The sequence below is a fragment of the Phytophthora ramorum genome (genome assembly GCF_020800215.1).
Source record: "Phytophthora ramorum isolate Pr-102 chromosome Unknown Phyram_PR-102_s0010, whole genome shotgun sequence".
NCBI classification, from domain to species: Eukaryota; Oomycota; class Peronosporomycetes; order Peronosporales; family Peronosporaceae; genus Phytophthora; species Phytophthora ramorum.
The window spans coordinates 231015-252091 of NW_027150656.1; the positions used below are offsets into that span (position 1 = coordinate 231015).

Here is a 21077-nt window from a genome sequence, read left to right on the forward strand (position 1 = left end):
GGTGTTTCTCTACAGAATTCCTTGAAAAATGATGAGGATCACGGTAATAGCACATGTGATGGAGAATACAATGCCAAGGAAACGACCCGCGATTCTCCATTTGGCTTCGCGCAATTGTTCTTGGATAGCACCTTGAAGTTTGTCGGTCGCCACGATATCTCCGTCCTCTCTGCAGAACGCCACGAATTGCAGTCGGTCAGCACTCAAGAAGCGCCACCAGTAGATACCCGCGGCCTTGATGACCATCCTCACCGTAAAGCGGTTCGCGACAAAAACGACAATCAGTAGCCACCACGATGCACACGAGAGATACACGGCCTTTTCGGTCGCACAGGCCAGACTGTGCTGCAGCTTACCAACAGCTTCTTCCCGGCCCAAATGCGCCAACTCTTCTTGTGGAAAGCACGATGCAAAGGCAGAGGATGGCACGAGGAACGGCGCATCGCTGCTCATTTGCTCTGCAGAAGTCACTGGGGTCACCAGCTCTGAGGGGCTGCGTAGGCTACTCGTCAAGCACTGACTTGAAAGAGAAGCATCGTTAGCAAGACCCAATTCCCCGCTGCTACCGCGCTCAGTGCAGTCTTGAAACACCCGAACCAAGCTGCTTGTAGTTGTCGTGCAGTCACTGAAGTCTTCGAATGCTGTCGACTGATTCTTCCACACGGCAGCAGAGTCCAACGTCAGTGCTGCGTAGTCATTTCGGATGGAGTCGTTGATAATGGTGGTGTACTTCTGGATCTCATCGAGTGGATCGACGACTCTGTTACTGGTATTGCCACTGTTCTCGAAGAATGCACGAGTGATACTTTGAAATGCTGTCTGGGAGGAATTCAACCGCGAAACACCCGCACTTCCGCAATGCGCGATGTGATCTTGTTTCCACACGAACAACCCTGCCGTGACGATTGAGGCCACGAAAAATAGTAAGAGGAACGTCACCAGAACGCGCAGCAGCTCCGAAGATTTTGTCACGAGTGTGTAGCAGACAGCCGATATGCTGTGCTTGCAGAGGAAGACCTCGCAGATACTCCCAATTGTGTCGGCGGTGGTGATTCCCCGTATGTCGAGCATCGGCATGTCCGAATACGACTCGGTGATCAATCCGACAGCGAGATCCGCAACCATCATAGTGAGGCGGCCAATATCGACGTAGAAGATCAATTGCGTGATGAAAGCACCGACGTCCACCAGCGATGCGCGCAGCACGGCCGTGTCAATGTCGAACTCGTCGCCGCTGTCAGATGAAGACGTTGTGTTTGCTGAAAGACCGTCACGAGCAGCAATGGCCAGTCTTTCTTTTTCTTGCCCCAAGGTCGAGTTTGTCGTTCTGTCCGGCAAAATGTATCTGCGCTGAATGGCGTTCTCAGTTCTGGTACTTTGACGCTGATTAGCAGTGAGCTCGGCTACTAGCTGATCTCCAAGGCGTTGCCACGGCGTGAAACCTGCCAGCACCAGCTTTTTGGCTGCATTCTGCCACTGTTGTTGCAAGATGCTGAAGGATGCGGTTACTTCGTCTTGAGCCTGTTCGAAACTCGTTGCGATAGCGGTACTCGTGCGGTTGATCTGCTGTGCTGTTGACTCTGCAGCGTAAGCGAGCTCCTTTTGAAGTTGTGCGGCTTGCTGGACGGTGGCATTCAGCTGCTTCTCCAACAACTCCCAAGTTTCGTCTACGGTGTCCATGACATCCGAAAACCCGTCGTGCAAGCCTGAAAGAACTTGGAGGGCTTTGTGAAGCGTTCTACCAGCCTTTCGTATGGTCTCCAGACCAGTCTTGGATGTCGAGGTCAGTGGGCCCGACAGTTTAGACGATACTCCTTTGCTTAACCGTCCAAGGCGGGAAGCAGATTGTTGCGTGTGACCACTGCCGTCGTTGTCTGACAAGATGGGCGCTAGTGAGCTCAACTGTTTCGAAGCCAACGTGTTTGTGGCTCCAAGGGTTTTCTCGATGGATGTCTTGACCGTGTCGACGGCTGACCACATACCAAAGAGCTGGGTTTCAAATTGTTTTTGCTGTTCGGACACGTTGTCGTGCGCTTCCGATACAGCTTGAGTCGTCAGCATTGCACGGACAGCAAGCACCAGTGCCCGGGAGGACGAAAGAGTACCCGTGTCGGGGACATTCGCGTAAAAGTTGTCGGAGAAACAACTCAACGTCGAGTTTGCATCACCCAATGCTGCTGTCTTCACCTGCTTCTGCAGAGTCTTCAAGAAGGTGCTCGAGCCTGGCACAAGAAACGTGTGAGTGATCGTCCAAAGGAGCAAAAGCATCAAGATGGAACTCACACGTCATCGTAGCGTTCCTCTGGGCGGCAAGAACCTCGTCGTTGGCATCGATTATCTTTTGAACGCGCTTGCTATCGGCCTCAAACTGAAGCTTAGCACCTGCAAGATACTGCAGCGAGCTCCGGTCCACGCACTCTGACATGGAGTTCAACGCGTGAGCCGTTGCCAAATACACTTGCCTCGCGGCCGAAAGCTCGCTATGAACACCCAGTGCATCCAGTGCCCACGACGTGACTTCCGTGGAGATGTAGATGCCTCCAATGTACGTGCAGACAATAAAGAGGACCACGAAGCTGAGGCGCGGATAGTTGTACAGCCACTCAGTGCGACGACGATCTAGCCCGCACACTCCACGAGCCGATGGTGGCACAGTATCTTCAAAAGGTGCAGACGGCGACGGCAAGCAGGTATAACTTGCAACTTTCTCTTCAAAGTTCGACGACGGTGTCTGCACCTTATGAGAGCTCTGGGGGTGCACTCGAGCGCTCAGTCGGGGCATCATGTGCATCCACGGGTAAACAGCAAATGAAGACGAACTCAAGAAGAAGCAAGAAGACTTGATGGACAAATAGGTTGCAAAAGGATCATGTTGGAGTGGTTACCTCTTTCAATCTACAGGAACCTATGACTACATCAATGGTGAACTGGGAGTACTCATTAGAAATGGATTACTAGGTTGTCGTTTCATTAGAGAGGCCACTACAGCACAGACTTCAAACGACGCGCATGTCAAATTTAATCCTTGTACTCCACAGTAAACAAACATACAATAAAAAACTATGAGCGCTCAGACATCCAAGGAAAATTGGAGCCTCAAGCAGCAAGTCAGGTGGCAACCCGACCGCTATCAGCAAAACACTGCGAATGTTTAAGGGATATGTTTCTTCATCAACGCGCTCAGATATACAGCATATACAGTACACAATATCCAGATATGCAAAGGTCATCTGCGTTGACAAACACAAGCCTGACCGCCTCCCGTGGCAATTTCTTCGTCGTTGGGTGTCGTGGAGAACACAACATGAGTAATCCCCGTCGGGTTAGCTCCAAGCGGCGACGGCACGACGTCCGCCATATGCCGCTGAGCCAATTGCATAACTGTTAGTATGACCATCAGTCCTCGCGAATCCGCCGATGACTCCGACCCGCCGAGACGGGCCCTCTCCGCCAAGCTTCATCGCTGAGGGAGTCTGCGCTTGGACGCTGGCACTCTCTGCCCTGGTGTCCGGGGAATTTCCCCAAGCCGCCCCCCGAGAGGGGCCCACTTGACTTCGCAATTCTAAATCGTGTTCTAAGCTTGAAGGAAGGCGCGGCGGTGCAAGACGCACTGCGCACCAGTCGTCAGCAACGGCGGCTCATTCGTCAAAACCCGTTCAAAGAATGGGTTTTGGCGAATCAAATTGCAGTGGAAGATTCCAGAACCGGCTTGCCAAAACCGATGGACGCGAAGACAAGGCTGCACTTTTGCTGGCAGGAGCTACTACGATAGTGCTCACTTTTCTTCTTGCTGCCGTCTCGTACGGATGGCTGTGTATTTGTATTGTGATTAAACCTGTGGAGCGCGTTGATGAAGAAACATATCCCTTAAACATTCGCAGTGTTTTGCTGATGGCGGTCGGGTTGCCACCTGACTTGCTGCTTGAGGCTCCAATTTTCCTTGGATGTCTGAGCGCTCCCAAACCAAGCAAGCTTAGTGTACGTGTAAACTACAGAGTTTAGAGTGGTGCCTAGTAGGCACTGCCTACATTGTTGGCAGTTCAGCGCGTGTCGAGGGCAAGTTGCCGACGACGGACACGAGCCAAAGGCAGCCGGGAATCAGCGCTGTCGCTGGCTTGAATCCCGCGGGGAAGTTGACGCGCCAAGCTGGTTTACCAGAGCTTACGTTGTCGCACAACCATTTCCGATGTTTGTGGGGCCAATCTGCTTAAGCAGGTGAACTGCGACAGTCGATATTGTCGACTGTATTGTCACAAGAAGGGATAATCGCTATATAAATACCATGCTGGCCATGAAAACCATACAAAAGTCAAGTTCTGCGCAACTGGCTGCTTCGCGGTGAGTATGCAGGGCAAGTACCAGCTTAAGCAGGTGAGGAGAACTGGCAGCTGTCGTGCTGGTGCATTGAGGATTGGCACTTGTCGAGCCGGCATAAACTCGTTTGTAGCATATAATCTTGTTAAACCATGCTCCGCTTTTTTTTTGGTCTTCACTATTTCCACTCAGCCTATTTTACGTCATAGCACTTTGATGTAGCCTTTCCCCGTAATATTGGTGCTTGGTGTGCTACATGTAGATCATGACGTAAACGAGGACCCCGCGAAATCATCTGCGGCCACGCAGGCGGCATTACGAAGCCGCATTGACGACAACAGCTCCACGAATCCTGGCGCCATGATGCTCGTGACGATTAAGTTGCCGCCGTTGTTGCTCAGGCGTGCCGACGCTCCGCTGATAGGTATCGACGCTTTTCACCGCCCGTTTCTCGAGTCGCGAAGTAAGCATGCAACGAGAAAAGCCAATACGCCTCATGTTAAAGATACACCTCACTCAGCTCGAACTTCAAAATCCGCGATGGCAACCATGGCAACGGAGCTGCAGCAGCAGCAACCTCTACGTTATGTAGTGCTTAATCCTTTGGCATTCCTCTCGACACTAATGTGTCGAGGGAATGTGTCACTATATATACCGAATTACCGTACTGTACTGTACAGCCGAAACCGCTGCGTTGCATCCCAGTACTTCGACAGTGGACGCCCTTCATCATTTCGCCAACTGGGCGGACTCGCACCCGGCGCGTTGACGGCCGGTTGCTGTGGTTGAACAATGCTCGACGGCTATGCCTTGCGCTTGCTCCCGCGGGCAACATGTCCTCATTGCAAGCGCCTCACGCAGGTCCCTTGCTGAGTCTTTCATGTCTCTTGGGCGCCTACGTCATCGTTTCGAACCGCGTCATTTACCGGTTTTCTTGTACGCATGCGGGCAGCTCAGCGTGGGGCAAGGAGGATCTTCCCCCCGAGCAAGTCATTCCGCAATTTGCGCAGCAGAGCTCGGCACTTCAGCAGCTCCCAGACCATCACTCCCCCGCCTCCTTCCAGTACAATGGCTGACCTCTCGGACGTCGGACTCTACGGCCTGGCCGTCATGGGCCAGAACTTCGCGCTCAACATGGCGTCGCACGGCTTCAAGGTGTCGGTGTGCAACCGCTCGCCCGACAAGGTGGACGCCACGGTGCAGCGCGCCAAGGACGAGGGTAACCTGCCGCTCGTGGGCCACAAGGACATGAAGGACTTTGTGGCGTCCCTGGCTCGTCCCCGCAAGGTCATCATCCTCGTGGTGGCCGGCAAGCCCGTGGATCTGACGATCGCCGCGCTGTCCGAGTTCATGGAGCCGGGCGACATCATCGTGGACGGCGGCAACGAGTGGTTCCCCAACAGCGTGCGTCGCGCCAGCGAGCTGGAGCCCAAGGGCATCCACTTCGTGGGCATGGGCGTGTCTGGCGGTGAGGAGGGCGCCCGCAACGGGCCGTCGCTCATGCCTGGTGGCCCCAGGGAAGCCTACGACGCGCTCGAGCCCATCATCACCAAGTGCGCCGCCCAGGTGGACGACGGCGCGTGCACGACGTACCTGGGCCCCATCGGCTCGGGCAACTACGTCAAGATGGTGCACAACGGCATCGAGTACGGCGACATGCAGCTGATCGCCGAGGCCTACGATATCCTCAAGATCGCGGGCGGCCTCACGAACGAAGAGCTCGCGAGCGTCTTCGACGAGTGGAACAAGAGCGAGCTCGAGTCGTTCCTCATCGAGATCACGGCCCAGATCTTCGCCAAGAAGGACGACCTGGAGGCCGACGGCTACGTGCTGGACAAGATCCTCGACAAGACCGGCATGAAGGGCACGGGCCGCTGGACCGTGCAGGAGGCCGCCGAGCGATCCATCGCCGCCCCCACCATTACCGCGTCGCTGGACGCGCGCTACCTGAGCGCGCGCAAGGAGGAGCGCGTGTTCGCGTCCAAGATCCTCTCGGGCCCGTCCGAGATCCCCGCCGTCGACAAGCAGCAGCTGATCGACGACGTGCGCCAGGCGCTGTACGCGTCCAAGATCTGTTCGTACGCGCAGGGCCTGAACCTCATCCGTGAGGCGGGTGTGCAGATGGGCTGGAACGTCGACCTGGGCGAGTGCGCCCGCATCTGGAAGGGCGGCTGCATCATCCGCGCCAAGTTCCTCGACCGCATCAAGTCGGCCTACACCAAGGACGCGTCCCTCATTTCGCTGCTCGTGGACCCGGACTTCGCCGCCGAGCTGCAGGCTCGCCAGTACTCGTGGCGTCGCGTCGTGTCGCTCGCTGTGGCCAGCGGCATCCCCGCACCCTCGTTCTCGGGCTCGCTCAACTACTACGACACGTTCCGTCGCGAGCGTCTGCCGGCCAACCTGACCCAGGCTCAGCGCGACTTCTTCGGCGGCCACACCTACGAACGCACGGACCGCGAGGGTCTGTTCCACTGCGCCTGGTCTGCTGCCCACCACAGCATCGGCGACGTGCAGGAGCGCATCCGTGGCAACCTGTAAGCAGCTTGCTCGCTTCTCGCTGTTAGCAGCGGGTGCGTCGGAGGAGCACGATAGTATCTGTGCGGCTCCACAACGCTGCCATTTGCAGGCCTCGTGAGTTTGATATGATCGGAATGCCAGCTTGTCTTTTTAACTTTTGCCTTAACGTGGTTTGTTATCTACATGCGAGAGAGTGCAGGCAGTCGAGCGAGCACTTCAGTCTCGCTGGCTGTTGCAGGTTGCACTCCAGGAGGCAGTTTGCGGAACTTGGAGACGCGCAGAGCGAGCTGTTCGAGCTCGCCATCCTTTGCGAACTGCGGGGTGAGGCTCAGGAGCTGCACAGCGGGCTTGTTCGTGCTGCGCTTGCTGGGGCGGCGACGACTGGAAAGGACGCCCCAGCGTTCCAGCAGAGCCAAAGCGTTCTGCAGCGTCTCGCGCGAGCAAGACTCGTAGAAGCTGATGAGCTTCTCGTGGTACATGGTCTCGGCGAGCCACTGAAGGCGCTTGAGCAAGTCCTCCGTCGTCACTTCGCCGTGTGGGCGCAGTGCGAATAGACTCGTGACAGCGACCCAGTAGCTGTCGATGTAAGGCCACACAAGCGTGTTGAGCAGCGACAGCATCGCGCCGTCCGCCGCCTCCACTCGCGGCGCTGAGGACGATGAAGCGGACACGGGGACGAGCACGTTACGCGTCTCGAGCTGCGCGAGGGCCTCCGCGAGATGAGCCCGGTCGGCCTCAGAGTCGTCCTTGCGAACAAACTCCATCATAAGCATCTCGTGCAGGAACAGCGCGCCATCGAGCAGCTCCTGGCGGTCGACACCTGCGTCTTCCGAGTTGCTTGACGTTGAGCGTGTGCTGCTGGCCCCAGCCGGCAAGTTGAAAGCGTCCAACGCATGGTAGGCACACGCCAGCACGCCCTCACGGTTGAACCAGTGCAGCAGATTGTTGCGGTAGTAGCCGAGGCCAATCATGTTGGGGTATTGCTCGCGCTGCAGCCCAGCATTCACAACGAAGGTAAGATTACACTCGATTAGCAGCATGAACGTCACGTCAACGACAACTTACGCTGGTAATGGCAGGCTCAACAAGATCCTTGCGCCGCATGGTAACAAGTTCGTGTAGCAGCTCGAGTGCGCGGTCCACGACGACAGTAGGTGATCGACCCTGAGTGCCAACGACTTGGCCACCACGGCGTAAAATCTCCAACCGTAACCAGTCTGCCTGGCGCACAAGTTCTTGCTTGGAGATTCCTTGACGGTACACCAACAGGATGGTAGCCACCACGTGTGACATGGCACATGTAGCATTCGTGATCAATGCGTCGGTAATAGCGTAGCCGAGGTCTTCGACGATGGCCGAGGTAGGAACAAACACCTCCTGCTCTTCAGCGCGCGCAAGCGTTGCGTCTACGTGCTGTTTTATATCCAGAGGCACGCCGAACTTGACCGAGATGGAGCCGAATTTCTTGCGCACAACGGGCATGGCCTTCACCAGAGCGCTGATCGACTAGAAACCATAACCACCAGCGCGTTATGAGTACGCAGCAATGAAAGATGACACAGAGATCTCTTACCTCACGAATCTTGCCCTCGCCCAGGAGCTCGTTCTGGTGGAGCAGCACTTCTAACGGCTTCTCGTAGTCGATCGTGACGGGCACAATGTAGAGCTGGGAGGACAAATCCATACCACAATCAGTCATGCATCTCGCCGATATCGAATTGCAGCCTGTGCTGGGAGCTGAAGGTACTTACGTTCTTGACTTTCTCGGAGAGGTAACAGTCGACGACTGTGTTGAGGATGCCGAATTTCGGGTGCAGCTGCTTGCCGCTACGACTGCGAGAGCCTTCGATGAAGAACTCGATCGTGTGGCCTTGGGAGACCAAGTACTGTGTGTAGGCGCGGAAGACAGCAGAGTAGAGCGGATCATCCGAGAAAGATCGGCGGATGAAGTACGCACCCGACTCACGCAGAAGCTTGGTGAGACTGCCCATGTTAAGGAAGTCTTCGCCGGCTGCAACGTAAGGAACGGGGATGTTGTAGGCGAAAAACACGTAGCTCATCAGCAGGAAGTCGACATAAGACCGGTGCGTGGGCACAAGCACGACACTCCCACGTCGATCAGCCAGCAAGTCGCGAATACGAGTGAGACCAGACTCGTCAACGTGAATTTGGTCGTACATGTTGCGGCACACCTTTCGCAGCAGCCAGCCGATTTTACGCACTGCCTTGTAGTCCATCTGCGCAGCCATGGTGCTCAGCATGCTGGCGGCCTGACGCTCCACGTCGTCCAGATCCATTCCCTGTGCCACAGCGCGTTCTTCGATGGCCGCGCGGACAGCTTCCGATTCAAGAACGCTGTTCCGAAGGCCGCCGATCGACTCAACATGAGGCCTGGGGACGTGCGATGCCTCGTGATTCATGCCTTCCTTCCACCCAGTAATCCCCATCACGCGACCCAGCAGTCCGGATTTGGTGTACCCAGGCTTGCGACTGGACGTGTACGCCCAGGCCACATCGGACAGTAGTCCAGGAAACGAGATAGCGTGGTGATCAGGGTCCCAGTCCAGAATGCGCCCCGTGCTCAGCGCGAGCTTGGTTTGGTTGACGCCCTCGATGTCCACGTCAATTACATCCTCGTGCAGCATATACTTTTTCAACCCGACACAGTAGTTGACCACATACCGCTCCCACGCAATTTCATGCGAATCAATCCAAAAGTCTTTCGTTGCCCAAGGCTTCAGCGTCTTCTCTGCAGCATCAGCGGCGAAAATCCATTGATTCTCCGTGAACGGCTTGAACAGCTCTACCAAATTGCGTGCACGCCAAGTAAGCTGCCACAGCCTGGCTGCATTCTTGATGTGACCAGGATGCCCGCTCTTGTTGGCAACTGTCGAGTACACGGACGACGGCAGCGCATACGTCAGGAACCATTGTATCTGGAAGCTCTGGTGAGTTGGAATCATAGAGAATTTGGACGGGAAGAGTCCACGGACTGGCGGGTTCTTGCGGAAGTATTCAGGCACCAGCATGCACGGCACACGCCAGCGCAAAGGGTTCTGTCGAGGATCTGAGGTACCACAATGAACCACCATAGGCTTGTTCACCGACACTCCCTTGATCAGTGGGCAAGGTGGCTCCTGCGATAAGCTCAGCCTCTCTTGCTGGTGAATCTTTGCGCAGATCGACAGCAAGATGCTGTTGACAGCGAGATCCACGGGGACAATATCTGCAACATTTCGTGGATCACCAGGCAGCATGGTCAAAACACCCATCCCTGCAGCCAGAAAGATAGCACCTGCTGCAGCGATCTGGTCCGTCCAGCCTGGCATGGGTTCCTTCCAACTCGCCCCAATGATCGTCGGGCGGTAAATAACCAGCGGGAAGTCCGGCGCGACCTCTCTCACCAAAAGGTGCTCCGTCATGGACTTGGTAAGCGTATACGTGTTAGGATACGTGCCCATGAGGTTCACCCTCAGTCGTTCCAATTCACTCGGCGACGCCGTCGTCACAGCCTTCAGTGCATCATGTGCGTCAAAGTCCAGCGGATACAGCTCCTCCGAGATCCTCGTATCACGTCGGTTGCTATTCACATAAGCCGTCGATACATGCAAATGGCAGCGGTTCCTCGGACAGCTCTGCACGAATCTTGCAACGTGCAGAGTGCCCAGACAGTTCATTTCCACCGCCACCTCCAGCGGCTCATTGAACTGCACAGTAGCCGCTGAATGGATAGAAATCTGCACGCAGGCTCTCAAAAGTTGTGCGTCTTCTGCACTGAGTCCCAAGTCTGGCGTCGTGATGTCTCCGGCGATTGCGTGCAGCTTGGAGGCCGCAAACGCCTCAAAATCCCGTGGACGCTCGGCCCGCAGTCGATCGAAGACGCGACTCTCGACGATCTCTTTCTGTAGGCGCTCGGCAGGGGCCACGCCCTTGCGAGGACGAATTAGGACGAAGATCTGCCAAAGTGACAGCAATTTTCAGCCAATTTACAGCGGATTTAGAGGGAATGTGGAGCAAATGGCACCTTTTCGACGTCTGGAGTGCATCGCAGCAGCTTCTCGATGAGCGTCTGAGGGAGGGAAAGGGGTTAGCAGCCGCAGAAGACGAAGGACAAGCAGTGCAGAGACACACCTTGGCCAGGAAGCCCGTGCCGCCCGTGACGAAGAGGCTCTGGCCCGCGTAGACCTGCTCCATACTCAGACGCTTTGTAAACTGGGTATCATTTGCATTTCGATGGGACGTTACGTCTGACACGTCAGTGACGCAGTTTCTACCAATGGGAGCGGGGGAGGAAATGGCTACACAAAGTTGTTGTCTTTTTCGTCTACAGATCGACGCACGCTGCACATCCAGGCGTGCGTTAATAGCCTGCATCCTGTCAATGTGGATCTTGAGGCTACTTTGGATTTTACGTGAGAGACGCTCGTGTCTTTCTCGTGCTGATCATTCACAGATTTTGGGTTAGTTGTTTTGGTTCAGTTGTCCCATGCTTGAAGCTGCGTGTACCTGTTGTCGGAGTGCAGTTCCGCTGAAGTTGAACTTCCACGCCTCAAGGCGACGACGCATTTATATATCGTCCTCACTCTATAATAACGATGTACAGTATTTATCGGGGTCTTATTCCCCAGCCCTGCGTTGTGCGCAGCCCCCAGAAAACGCCATGCAAATACTCGCAGTGAAAAGGGCATCAGGATCCGCCATCGAAGCTTCTTCGCGTCCTTTTCAATGGCTTGAGGATGTCCATCTAGCAGCATCTATTTGCACTCCATCCATGTGATCAGGGGGCAACGACCGCCATAGCACGGATCTTGCTTGTAGTAGAGAAATCACTTTACATTCTCCTCGTTCCAGCCAACTCCCCCTCTCAAGTAAAAATGCTTCGGCTAACCAGCTTCACGATTGCCGCAGCATCTTTCATCGCTTCCATTTCTCTTGCGCCGGTCGCTGCTGACTTCCAGCCTGGCAGCAGCGGACGCGTCATGTGGGACAGCAATTGCGACTTCCCTGGCAACGACTACCGGGCACTGAAAGGGTCCTCCGAAATCTGCGGGGACCTCTGCGCGGCCGACTTGACGTGCACTCACTGGAGCTGGAACAACTACAATGGCGGTACTTGCTGGTTCAAAACGAACACACGCTTCACCATGGCAACGAGCAGTGGTGCTATCTGCGGCTACGTTGTGTCACGCACCGCGACTTCTACCAGCACCAGCGGTCTATCTATCGCTGACACGGCCGACATGCTGGGCCGGATCAACTCGGTTCGTGCGGAAAATGGCCTCGGCGCACTCACCATTGACTACCGGCTCGTGAAGGCTGCGTTGCTTCACTCCCAAGACCAAGCGAGTCACTGCGTGATGACGCACACAGGAACGACAATTCCTAACTTCGGAGATCGGATCAAGGCGCAGGGCTACACCTATGGCACAGCCGCGGAGAACGTTGCAGCCGGACAAGCCACTGTGGCTGATGTCATGAACTCGTGGTTGAACTCCCCCGGCCACCGTGCCAATATCCTCAACAAGAATGTGGTTCAAGTCGGCTTTGCCTTGGCCACGAACGGAGGCTGCAGCGACTACCGGACCTATTGGACGCAGGATTTCGGGCGTCCTCTGTATTGAACGCAGCTACTTAGTCCATGTAGACTACTATCAAGATCAATATTAAATATGAACCAATCCACTTGCTTAACTTGCAGTAGAGTACCCATACCTTTGAAGATCCGGGTTTGCGTGCGATTGACATATGAGGAATAGTCGTCATGGTGGTGTATTACATGTATAGTTGTAGACTATTGCGAGTGCCATCTGCGTTGCTTCGTTGCGAGCCAAAAGCGGAGAGCATGTGTTGAAGCACAGATGTACAGCAAAGCCAGTGGCTTTTGGTAAAGAAGTATTTTATGCGAGCGACTGCACCCCAGCGTGAACAGCACGACAGCCTCAGGATTCTACGATGCACAGCAGGCCGTCAAGCCGCCACCAATTATTCGTTGAATAGAGCAAATAGCAGCAGGTGCTGTAAATGTTGAGCGCACGCATGAACGTTGACCAGGATATCAAGTGGAAACGTTACGAGATACAGCTCGAGCAACGTTATCAACTATTGCTCTGAGTAATGCGAGTGGCAGTACTACACATCTTGGGATCTTGAAGTTGGCAACGCCGTCAAGTTAGACTTTCTAACAGAAAAGTGGACAACAAACGCATTGCTGCACTCGTCCAGTACATGTAGATATTGGGTCTGCACAGCGAAAACGCCTTGCCTGCACGCCCGTAAAGATGGACAGGGCTCGTATGGGCCCCCATGCATGCATGTGGTATCAAAACGTCTACCTAAAATGTACGGACAAACAGAGTCGCCCTTATTCCCCATCCCTGCATAGCTCCTTTAACTTTAGCCACCGAGATGGCGATTCCTGCTTAACGATCGACGTGGCATGGACCCAACATCAGGATGAACATCAGGATCCACAACCGATGTTTGCTCCAACCTTTTCCATCGCGGCGGGAGGCGGACACTCATCTGTTGGTATTCACTGAATCATTCGAATAGATGTGCACATAGGGCCCATTGCTCTGCAATCCAGGAGTGCGCGAGTTCGAGGCCCTGGAATTCATTTTCCATTTGGACCGATCAACAACACCTCGGAAAACAATGCCGCGCTTCACTGGTCTCGCTCTGCTGGCTGCGTCTGCCATAACCTGCAGTTCGTTCGCACCAACCACCACCGGCTTCCAGCTCGGCAGCGGAGGCCGCGTCATGTGGGAGAACAACTGCGACTTCACCGGCAACGACTACCGCTCACTGCGCGGGATCCCAGCTATGTGTGGTGACGTGTGCGCGGACGACTCGACTTGCACTCACTGGTCGTGGACCAACTACAACAGCGGAACTTGCTGGCTTAAGAAGGGCGCCCGCTCCGCCAAGGTGTCGAAGTGGGCCACCAACTGCGGCTACGTGACGTCTCGCAACGTGCGCGTTCAAACGCAGGGGATTCAAGCCTCAGCTATCGTCGCCTCCAGCAGCGGTCTCTCGAGCTCGGAAATGAGTGAGATGCTAAGCCGGATCAACAACTACCGGGTCCAGAATGGCCTCGGCGCACTCACCATGGACAACCGCTTGACAGTGGCGGCCGCGCTGCACTCCCAAGACCAGGCGAGCCACTGCGAGATGACGCACACGGGCTCGGACGGCTCCCGACTTGGTGACCGCATCAAGGCACAGGGCTACAGCTTCGCAATGGCTGCCGAGAACGTGGCTGCCGGCCAGACGTCGGTAGAGCAGGTCATGACCTCGTGGTGGAACTCGCCCGGCCACCGCGCCAACATCCTCGCCAAGGACGCGACGAACGTTGGCTTTGCCAAGGTGATCAACGGCGGGTGCGACAGCTACGACACCTACTGGACGCAGGACTTCGGCCGCCAGGGCTGAAGCGATATGCAGCAGTAAATGGCTCAGTGGAAAGCCAATTCATGTCAACGATCTCGATGTACTCTAGTGCGTAAGCGTAGCGTGTAATATGTGTAGCAGTGAGTATTATAACATGCCGTAGTAATTGTCAACGACGTCAAGTGTTCAACAAAACTACAAACGCACAACAGCATATCCGTTTTCGCTGGAAGCTGGCCATCGGTAGAATTTGCCGCACAAACGCCAGGGTTGAGAGAGCTCCGTATGTGCCATCGCTCTTCTAGCCTTGCCCTGGAGATTTTTACCCCCTGTAGAGTTGACGACCGTTGAGGAGAACTTTTACACATCAAGCTGAAGCACAACGCCCACTTACAACAGCAACAACTGGATCCGCTGGCGGGTTAGTCTTATTGGAGCCGCTCGCCTTTAGCATGCACGCTATCCCAGTGTGTGTTGACTCACCACCTGGTAAAGATCGCGACGATGAAGATGCCATGTGGCTTCAACAACCGCTTCAACGCAAGTACCGGGACGGGAACGGCTGGTCTCCATTATCCTTGCCACTGCTGTATAGATATAATAGTGGTGCTGCGGAAAAGCTCAGCAGCAACGGAGACCGAGTGAGCCGGATCGTTCGGTGGGTGAGTCGTAGAAGCCGGCAGCACAGGGACTCTGCACTACTTGGTCGCCAAGCAACACGCTGTGCCATCCACGACAACCAACGCTGTGAACGCATTCAGCTCTCGCAAGTCGAGCTCCATTCTTTCGTGCTTCGCTGCCTTAGCAACATGACGTGCTCACGTTTGTGCATGCGCTCCGACTTCCGCCTTTCCACCACCAAGCCCGATGAGAGTGCCAGCGTATTCCAAAGTTTGGAACACGCCATGTAGAGTCCTGGAGCGCACAGCCACCAGCAGGCCACCGACGCTCTCAGGCTCGCTGGTACTCGCTACTACGGCACGTCCACCGCAAAACACCAATTTGACAGCCTCAACGATATTAGCGCCAAGTTGACAGCGCCTCAACGATATTGGCAGCGTGTACTCGTCAACTGGCCGCCAGATGTTCACCAGCGCGGAGGAAGCTCTGCCTGCAGTCTATCCTTTGCCTTTCACCTTGAGTCCGACGCCGGTGCTCGGTCTCTCACTTTTCAATTCATCGGGCACCAAACAATCCTCTCTCCCTGCTCTATAGACATCCCGCAAGCATGTGCCGCTCCCAAGTGCTCACACTGTCCGCCGCCGTCGCTGCGATGGCGCTGGGCTCGTCCTCCGCGTTCCAAGTCGGCAGCCAGGGCCGCGTCATGTGGCAGAATAACTGCGACTTCTACGGTGACGACACGTCTTCGGTGCTGGGCATCCCGGACGTCTGCGGAGACCTGTGCGCGGACGACGCCAAGTGCACGCACTGGACGTGGACCTATTTCAACGGCGGCACCTGCTGGCTCAAGAGCGGCGAGACGGCCACCGCCTCGGCCTACTGGGGCGCTGGCTGCGGATACGTCATCGACCGCTTCTCCGACTCGGCCGACCAAAGCGCTGGACAGAACGCCGGCCAAAAGGGCGACCAGGTTGCTCAGAACGACCAGACCAGCCAGGCATCGCAAACCGATCAGAACTCGGACTCAACTTCCTCCCAGACGTCCGGGTCCACGACGTACGACAACGGGCTGACAAGCGCCGAGTCGGCGGAGATGCTGGCGCGCATCAACTCGTACCGCGCGGACAACGGACTGTCCGCGTTGACCATCGACGTGCAACTTGTGGCCGCGGCCAATGTCCACTCGCAGGACCAGGCCACGCACTGCACCATGACCCACGAGGGCACGGACGGCTCGGAGCCCTGGGACCGCATCGAGGCGCAGGGATACGACTGGAGCGTGGCGGCGGAGAACGTGGCTGCCGGCCAAACGAGCGTCTCGGCCGTCATGACGTCCTGGTGGAACTCTGCGGGCCACCGCGCCAACATCCTCAAGGACGACGTGGTGAACGTCGGATTTGCTCTGGTCACCAACAGCGCCTGCAGCGAGTATGACACCTACTGGACGCAGGACTTCGGCGCCCAGCAGTAAGCTGGCGAGTGAAGAGGTGATGATAAACAATTGGTGTTTTGGGAAGAGCTTCGACTGGAGTGTGCTGCTGTGTCGTCTTGTGCTGTAAGTTGTGAAAGGTCCCAGACACCCCAGTCGTTTTTGTTGAGAGGCGTCAACCCGCTCGTTGTATGTTGGTCGAGTTGCTGCGCATAGTACAGTGTAACGTAAGCCACGATCGAAGTGGTAATAACACGGAAAATGTTTGAGAACTTCGTGGTCTTACATTAATCGGCACGCATGGTAACCATTCCACATCGCCATCAAAACATGTAGTACACAGACGTCAAAGTTCTGGAGACCTGAGCACTGCCGCATTCGTGTTGTTGCTGCCTCACGCTGCTGCGTACATGTCCGTAGAGCCGTACGTAGCCGAATGACCCTGTTCTCCGTGGTGATGGTGCTCGGGCGCACACTTCTCGCAGCAAAAGTAGACCGTCGCTGCTCGCGACAGTCTCGCGCCATACTGCATGAGCGGGATGCCGATGCCCAGCAGCAAGGTCGTCGCGAGCAAGAACACGAGCAGGCCCACAACTCCATGGAAATTGTCCCCTAAACTGCCTCGAGAAATTGCACCCACCGGCAGTGAGAAGGCAATGGACAGCACGAGGCTACTGAGCGTCCCAATCAGCGCCTTAACCGACACAAAGTAGAGCGTAGCACGCAGCGCCTGGGGCGAGAACGTGTCGAGTTCTGGCACGAGTCGCTCGACGCTCGTCTCACCGCACGCGCGCGGGCTGGCGTGGCTTCCGCTGCTCAGCCTCTTAATGGAGATGTGCTCCTCTGGCAGCGATACGAAGTTGGCGAGCACCACGTCCAGCTCCGACAACAGCGCTACGAGGCACAGCACGAGACGGAAGAGCACGAGGCCGAGACCGCAGAGTGGCGTCAGTACGAACGACAGCAGCGCGCCGCAGCCCACCACCACAAAGGCGGCGCCCCCCAGCATCGAGTTGCTCCAGTGGAAGACCACGAGCTTGAGCGTGACGCGCAGCAACGCGTGAACGAGGCCCTCGGCGTCGACTGCGGGCGGCTCGGGGCAGCAGTGACGCGGCGGCGGTTTGGAATGGAACATGTAGGTGGGCGACGCTGGGCTCTTGGAGGGCGACTGGAAGGTCACGTGGGCGTCTTTGGCTCGTGGCATTTGCGAGGAGCTCTGCTGGCAAGTGCAAGTTGAAAAGTGCAAGGGTGATGCGCGAAAAAAGTATGATATGTGCAGTTTGCGAAGAGTGACTATAGTGCGATGAAGCTTCCCGAAAGAGTGACTTATTTCGGTGGACGTATTTATGTGGCTCCAGCCATCAAGTCCCGACATACCCAATTTCTGGTGCAGGCAAAAATTCTGGTGCGGCACCAGAGCTGGAATTGATTTATCAGGCAACGGTTGTAGTACAATTTTGGTCTTCTAGTGCTGAGGTCTCAGTTAATTGTCGTTCACTTTGTTCATTCAGACTTGCTGCTTGGTGCCGTAGGACGCTGGAGGCGCTTCCGAGATGGACAGCACGAAGTCGCGCGTGTAGATGGTGGAGAAGACCTCACGACACAGCAGACGCGTGGTGACGCACGAGAGTTTGGCCACGTGCGGCATGGCGACGAGCCCGCTCACCAGCAGCGCAGTGGCGACCACAATGAAGGCCGAGAGGTTGAACCATCCGTCGGCAAAGTACTCGGCTCGAAACGGCGGCGACGTGAGCGCGTGGATGGGCATGGAGAACGGGATGACCACCACCATGGCGCTGAGCACGCCGACGCCCAGCTTGGCCGTGCTGAAGTACAGCAGCACGGCCAGCGACGGCCGAGCCATGTACTCCCCGTTCTCCCCGTAGCGCGGGATCTGGCCGTACAGTTTGTTTTCCACGGGCTCCACGAAGTTGTGCAGCGCCACGTCCAGCCGCGCGAGCAGCGGCGCCAGGTACAGGAGACCGTGGAACACCACGACGCCCAAGCAGCAGAGCGCGATCGACCCGAGCGAGAATGCGACGCCAAACACAATGACCATGAAGCCCGTGGACGCGAGCACATAGTTGAGCACCAGGAACACGAGCACCCGAAGAGCCTGTATCACGACGGCCTGCGCGTCCACCATGACGCTCCAGTTGTGAAATGCGACACCTCGACACTGTACACCAGTACCGTATGGGGATATATCCTAAGCGTGCGGTGTCACTGCGTTACAGCTTAGGATATAGGGACAATGCAAGACAATGCATGTATTGGTTGTCGCGACGTTCTACTGCCTTCTGCACTTGATATTACTGCGTTCTTTTTCATTGTGTTGCTACATGTATTTACTAGGCATGGTCAATTTACTGCGTGTTCTGTTACAAGTTGCTTCGGCTGGAGCCGTACATTGTGGCGGCGTCTGGGTAGTGGACGATTGGGATTGTGTACTCGGACGCGGACACCCGCTCGCAGCAGAAGAACTTGGTCATAGCCCGTGATAGCCACGCTACGACGTGCATGGCCACGATGGTGAGAATGTAGAGGCAGCCCCACACAACGTAGAAGGCAAACGGGTGCTCACGCATATCCACTCGCTTGTGGTGGTGCACCTTGATAGTCCACTCGGTGTCGTCGTCGCTGCTGAAAGCGAGCAGCGCCATGGGCAACGCAACAAACAGGGAAACGACGATCAAACTGACGATGCTCAGTACAAACTTCACCGTCGAGAAATACAGAGCGCCCAGCAGCGACACGGGCGAGAAGTACGACAGCTCTGGAGACAGTCGCAGCCCCACGAAGGCTCCCAGCGGTTGGTCCGCATCCGCAATGAGAATACGTTCTTCCCCAGGCGATGCGACGTAGTTGCTCAGCTTGACATCTAGCGTTGCAAGCCATCGCACCAAAGCCACCACGCCGCGGAACACCAGAAGGCCGAGGCAGCACAGCGGGATCAGCCCGACAGCGACGTGCACACCAGTGACGACCGCAACGAAAGCGACAAGCCCCAGCAGCGCGTTGAGCGAGTGGAAAAGCCCGAGTTTCAGGGTCAAGAGGACGAAGACTTCGTGGTTGCAGTCAGCTTGCACGTGGTAGCTGCGGTGGTGGCGGTCGTTCTGGTGGTGGCGATGGCAGTGGCGATTCTCAGCAGGCGGCGCTCCGTAGGACGGGGGCACATAGTAGGCGTTGTACGGCTCTTGCTGTTGCTGGGTGTACGATGGCACTGCAGCTGTCAGCGGCCAGCGCTCCGACTCGGCCGCTGTCATCGGAGGAGAGTTGGCTGCAGGGTACGCTGCGCCGTATCTCGGGTCGACTGGAGCCTCGATGTCGGGGTACAGGCGGGTGCTGAAGCGTGACGACTCGACCATGTTTGGAGACCTTGATCGCTGTCGCTGCGTGGGTTGGAGCAAGTTGGAAAGTGTTGTGCCATAGAGGCATTCGTGGCGCAGCATACATTTTGAGTGGAATGATTGTGAATATGTTGCCTTTTTCTGGCCACACGAAAGGATACCGGTAACGGTACTCCCCTGGCAACCAGGCTGGTTAGCTCCTCGTTGAAGCTGTTCCGTACCCATTGCTCGCAAGTGGTTGGTATTGGAAATGCCTGGTCGCCACGGCGAGCTTCTCGCAGCAGAAAAACCGTGTGGCCCCCAGCGAGATCTTGGCCACGAGCTGCATTAGCGCCACGCCCACGAGCGTCACGCAAATGGCCCCCACCAACGACAGCCCTGGATAGCGACTCAGTGACGTGGGGCCAACGCCGTAGATCTGGATGGAGTCGTAGTTATCATGGTATTGCGACGTCAGCGATGTGATGAACGACACCGTCGGCGCAACAACCAGCACCACCGACAGGAAGCTCAGAGCGCCGATCACGGGCTTCACCAGCACGAAGTACAGCATCGCCATGAGCGACAGCGGCGAAAAGAACGCCAAATTTGGAGAAATACGGTAGACCGAGAGCCCCTCCCTGCCCACGAACCTGCCGGGTGGCAGCAAGTTCGAGTACGCGCACTGATGCGCCGGCGCGATGTAGTTCCCGAGCGTGATATCCCATTGTGCTAGCGCAAATCCAATGTACACGAGCACCTGGAAGATGAGCAGTCCAATGCAGCACACGGGGATCATCGAAACCGCCGAGCAGATGCCCGCACACAGCACGCCGCACGCCACCAAGGCGAAGAAGACGTTGGCCACATGGAACGCACAAAGTAGCAGCGTAGTCGTCAGAAACCCTGACGTCCTGCGTCGAGTCGACGATGCAACAGGTCGCATCTGCAATGCTCCTGGAGCTTCGGGGCCTTCCATCCAACCCCCACGACGAGTCTGTTGCTCGTCCACCGTCACCCACTGGCCCCGCACTGACGTCGATTGCGGACGGGGAGCTGGAGCTTGGTACGTCCACTGGTCTCGATAAGACATCGGAGCGTAATGTTCTTGGACAACTGGGTACCTTGCGTAACCTTGTGGATGCGAGTATTCTGGGAGCTGCTGGGCGTGGAATTGCTGGCGACGAGTCTCTTCCTGTTGAATTGGAGGCTGCGGCGCCATAGTATTGACAGCATAGTACTGAGACGAGGGAGGACGTTGCGCACGTCCATTCCGACCTGGAAACGGGTCCATCTTCGTTTCTTCGGCGTCTTCGAAGCGCATAGGCGGTGCATTCGCCGCTGTGCGTCCTCCAAGTCGAGCCGCCTCCTCTTCGGGTGTCCACGAGCCCGGGTAGTGCTGCCACGACGCCATGACTTCCTGTATCGTAGACCTTTTTCTTTGCACAGAAAACCTATAGTATACAGGACCGAATCAG

The 21077-nt window shown here is 56.2% G+C and overlaps 10 protein-coding genes across 10 annotated transcripts; 4 read left to right on the forward strand and 6 right to left on the reverse strand.

Annotated features, from left to right (window-relative positions):
- Positions 1-9: 9 nt before the first annotated feature.
- On the reverse strand, positions 10-2791 carry KRP23_10462 (uncharacterized protein; the record flags this gene model as incomplete). The annotated part of the gene is made up of 2 exons (XM_067880916.1): positions 10-2222; positions 2284-2791. The coding sequence occupies 2 exons, from the start codon at positions 2789-2791 to the stop codon at positions 10-12; spliced, it is 2721 nt and encodes a 906-aa protein (XP_067741210.1).
- Positions 2792-5382: 2591 nt separating this feature from the next.
- Positions 5383-6852, forward strand: KRP23_10463 (6-phosphogluconate dehydrogenase, decarboxylating 2, chloroplastic; the record flags this gene model as incomplete). The annotated part of the gene is made up of 1 exon (XM_067880917.1): positions 5383-6852. The coding sequence occupies one exon, from the start codon at positions 5383-5385 to the stop codon at positions 6850-6852; it is 1470 nt and encodes a 489-aa protein (XP_067741211.1).
- Positions 6853-7010: 158 nt separating this feature from the next.
- KRP23_10464 (Fatty acyl-CoA reductase 1) lies at positions 7011-11025 on the reverse strand (the record flags this gene model as incomplete). The annotated part of the gene is made up of 6 exons (XM_067880918.1): positions 7011-7820; positions 7897-8337; positions 8405-8497; positions 8583-10787; positions 10856-10900; positions 10963-11025. The coding sequence occupies 6 exons, from the start codon at positions 11023-11025 to the stop codon at positions 7011-7013; spliced, it is 3657 nt and encodes a 1218-aa protein (XP_067741212.1).
- Positions 11026-11705: 680 nt separating this feature from the next.
- KRP23_10465 (uncharacterized protein) lies at positions 11706-12452 on the forward strand (the record flags this gene model as incomplete). The annotated part of the gene is made up of 1 exon (XM_067880919.1): positions 11706-12452. One exon carries the CDS (start codon positions 11706-11708, stop codon positions 12450-12452), a length of 747 nt encoding a protein of 248 aa, XP_067741213.1.
- Positions 12453-13485: 1033 nt separating this feature from the next.
- KRP23_10466 (uncharacterized protein) lies at positions 13486-14262 on the forward strand (the record flags this gene model as incomplete). The annotated part of the gene is made up of 1 exon (XM_067880920.1): positions 13486-14262. The coding sequence occupies one exon, from the start codon at positions 13486-13488 to the stop codon at positions 14260-14262; it is 777 nt and encodes a 258-aa protein (XP_067741214.1).
- A 1186-nt stretch (positions 14263-15448) lies between these two features.
- KRP23_10467 (uncharacterized protein) lies at positions 15449-16312 on the forward strand (the record flags this gene model as incomplete). Its single annotated transcript, XM_067880922.1, has 1 exon — positions 15449-16312. The coding sequence occupies one exon, from the start codon at positions 15449-15451 to the stop codon at positions 16310-16312; it is 864 nt and encodes a 287-aa protein (XP_067741215.1).
- Positions 16313-16664: 352 nt separating this feature from the next.
- KRP23_10468 (uncharacterized protein) lies at positions 16665-17474 on the reverse strand (the record flags this gene model as incomplete). The annotated part of the gene is made up of 1 exon (XM_067880923.1): positions 16665-17474. One exon carries the CDS (start codon positions 17472-17474, stop codon positions 16665-16667), a length of 810 nt encoding a protein of 269 aa, XP_067741216.1.
- Positions 17475-17777: 303 nt separating this feature from the next.
- On the reverse strand, positions 17778-18416 carry KRP23_10469 (uncharacterized protein; the record flags this gene model as incomplete). Its single annotated transcript, XM_067880924.1, has 1 exon — positions 17778-18416. One exon carries the CDS (start codon positions 18414-18416, stop codon positions 17778-17780), a length of 639 nt encoding a protein of 212 aa, XP_067741217.1.
- Positions 18417-18651: 235 nt separating this feature from the next.
- On the reverse strand, positions 18652-19638 carry KRP23_10470 (uncharacterized protein; the record flags this gene model as incomplete). The annotated part of the gene is made up of 1 exon (XM_067880925.1): positions 18652-19638. One exon carries the CDS (start codon positions 19636-19638, stop codon positions 18652-18654), a length of 987 nt encoding a protein of 328 aa, XP_067741218.1.
- A 175-nt stretch (positions 19639-19813) lies between these two features.
- On the reverse strand, positions 19814-21013 carry KRP23_10471 (uncharacterized protein; the record flags this gene model as incomplete). The annotated part of the gene is made up of 1 exon (XM_067880926.1): positions 19814-21013. The coding sequence occupies one exon, from the start codon at positions 21011-21013 to the stop codon at positions 19814-19816; it is 1200 nt and encodes a 399-aa protein (XP_067741219.1).
- Between the last annotated feature and the right edge of the window lie 64 nt (positions 21014-21077).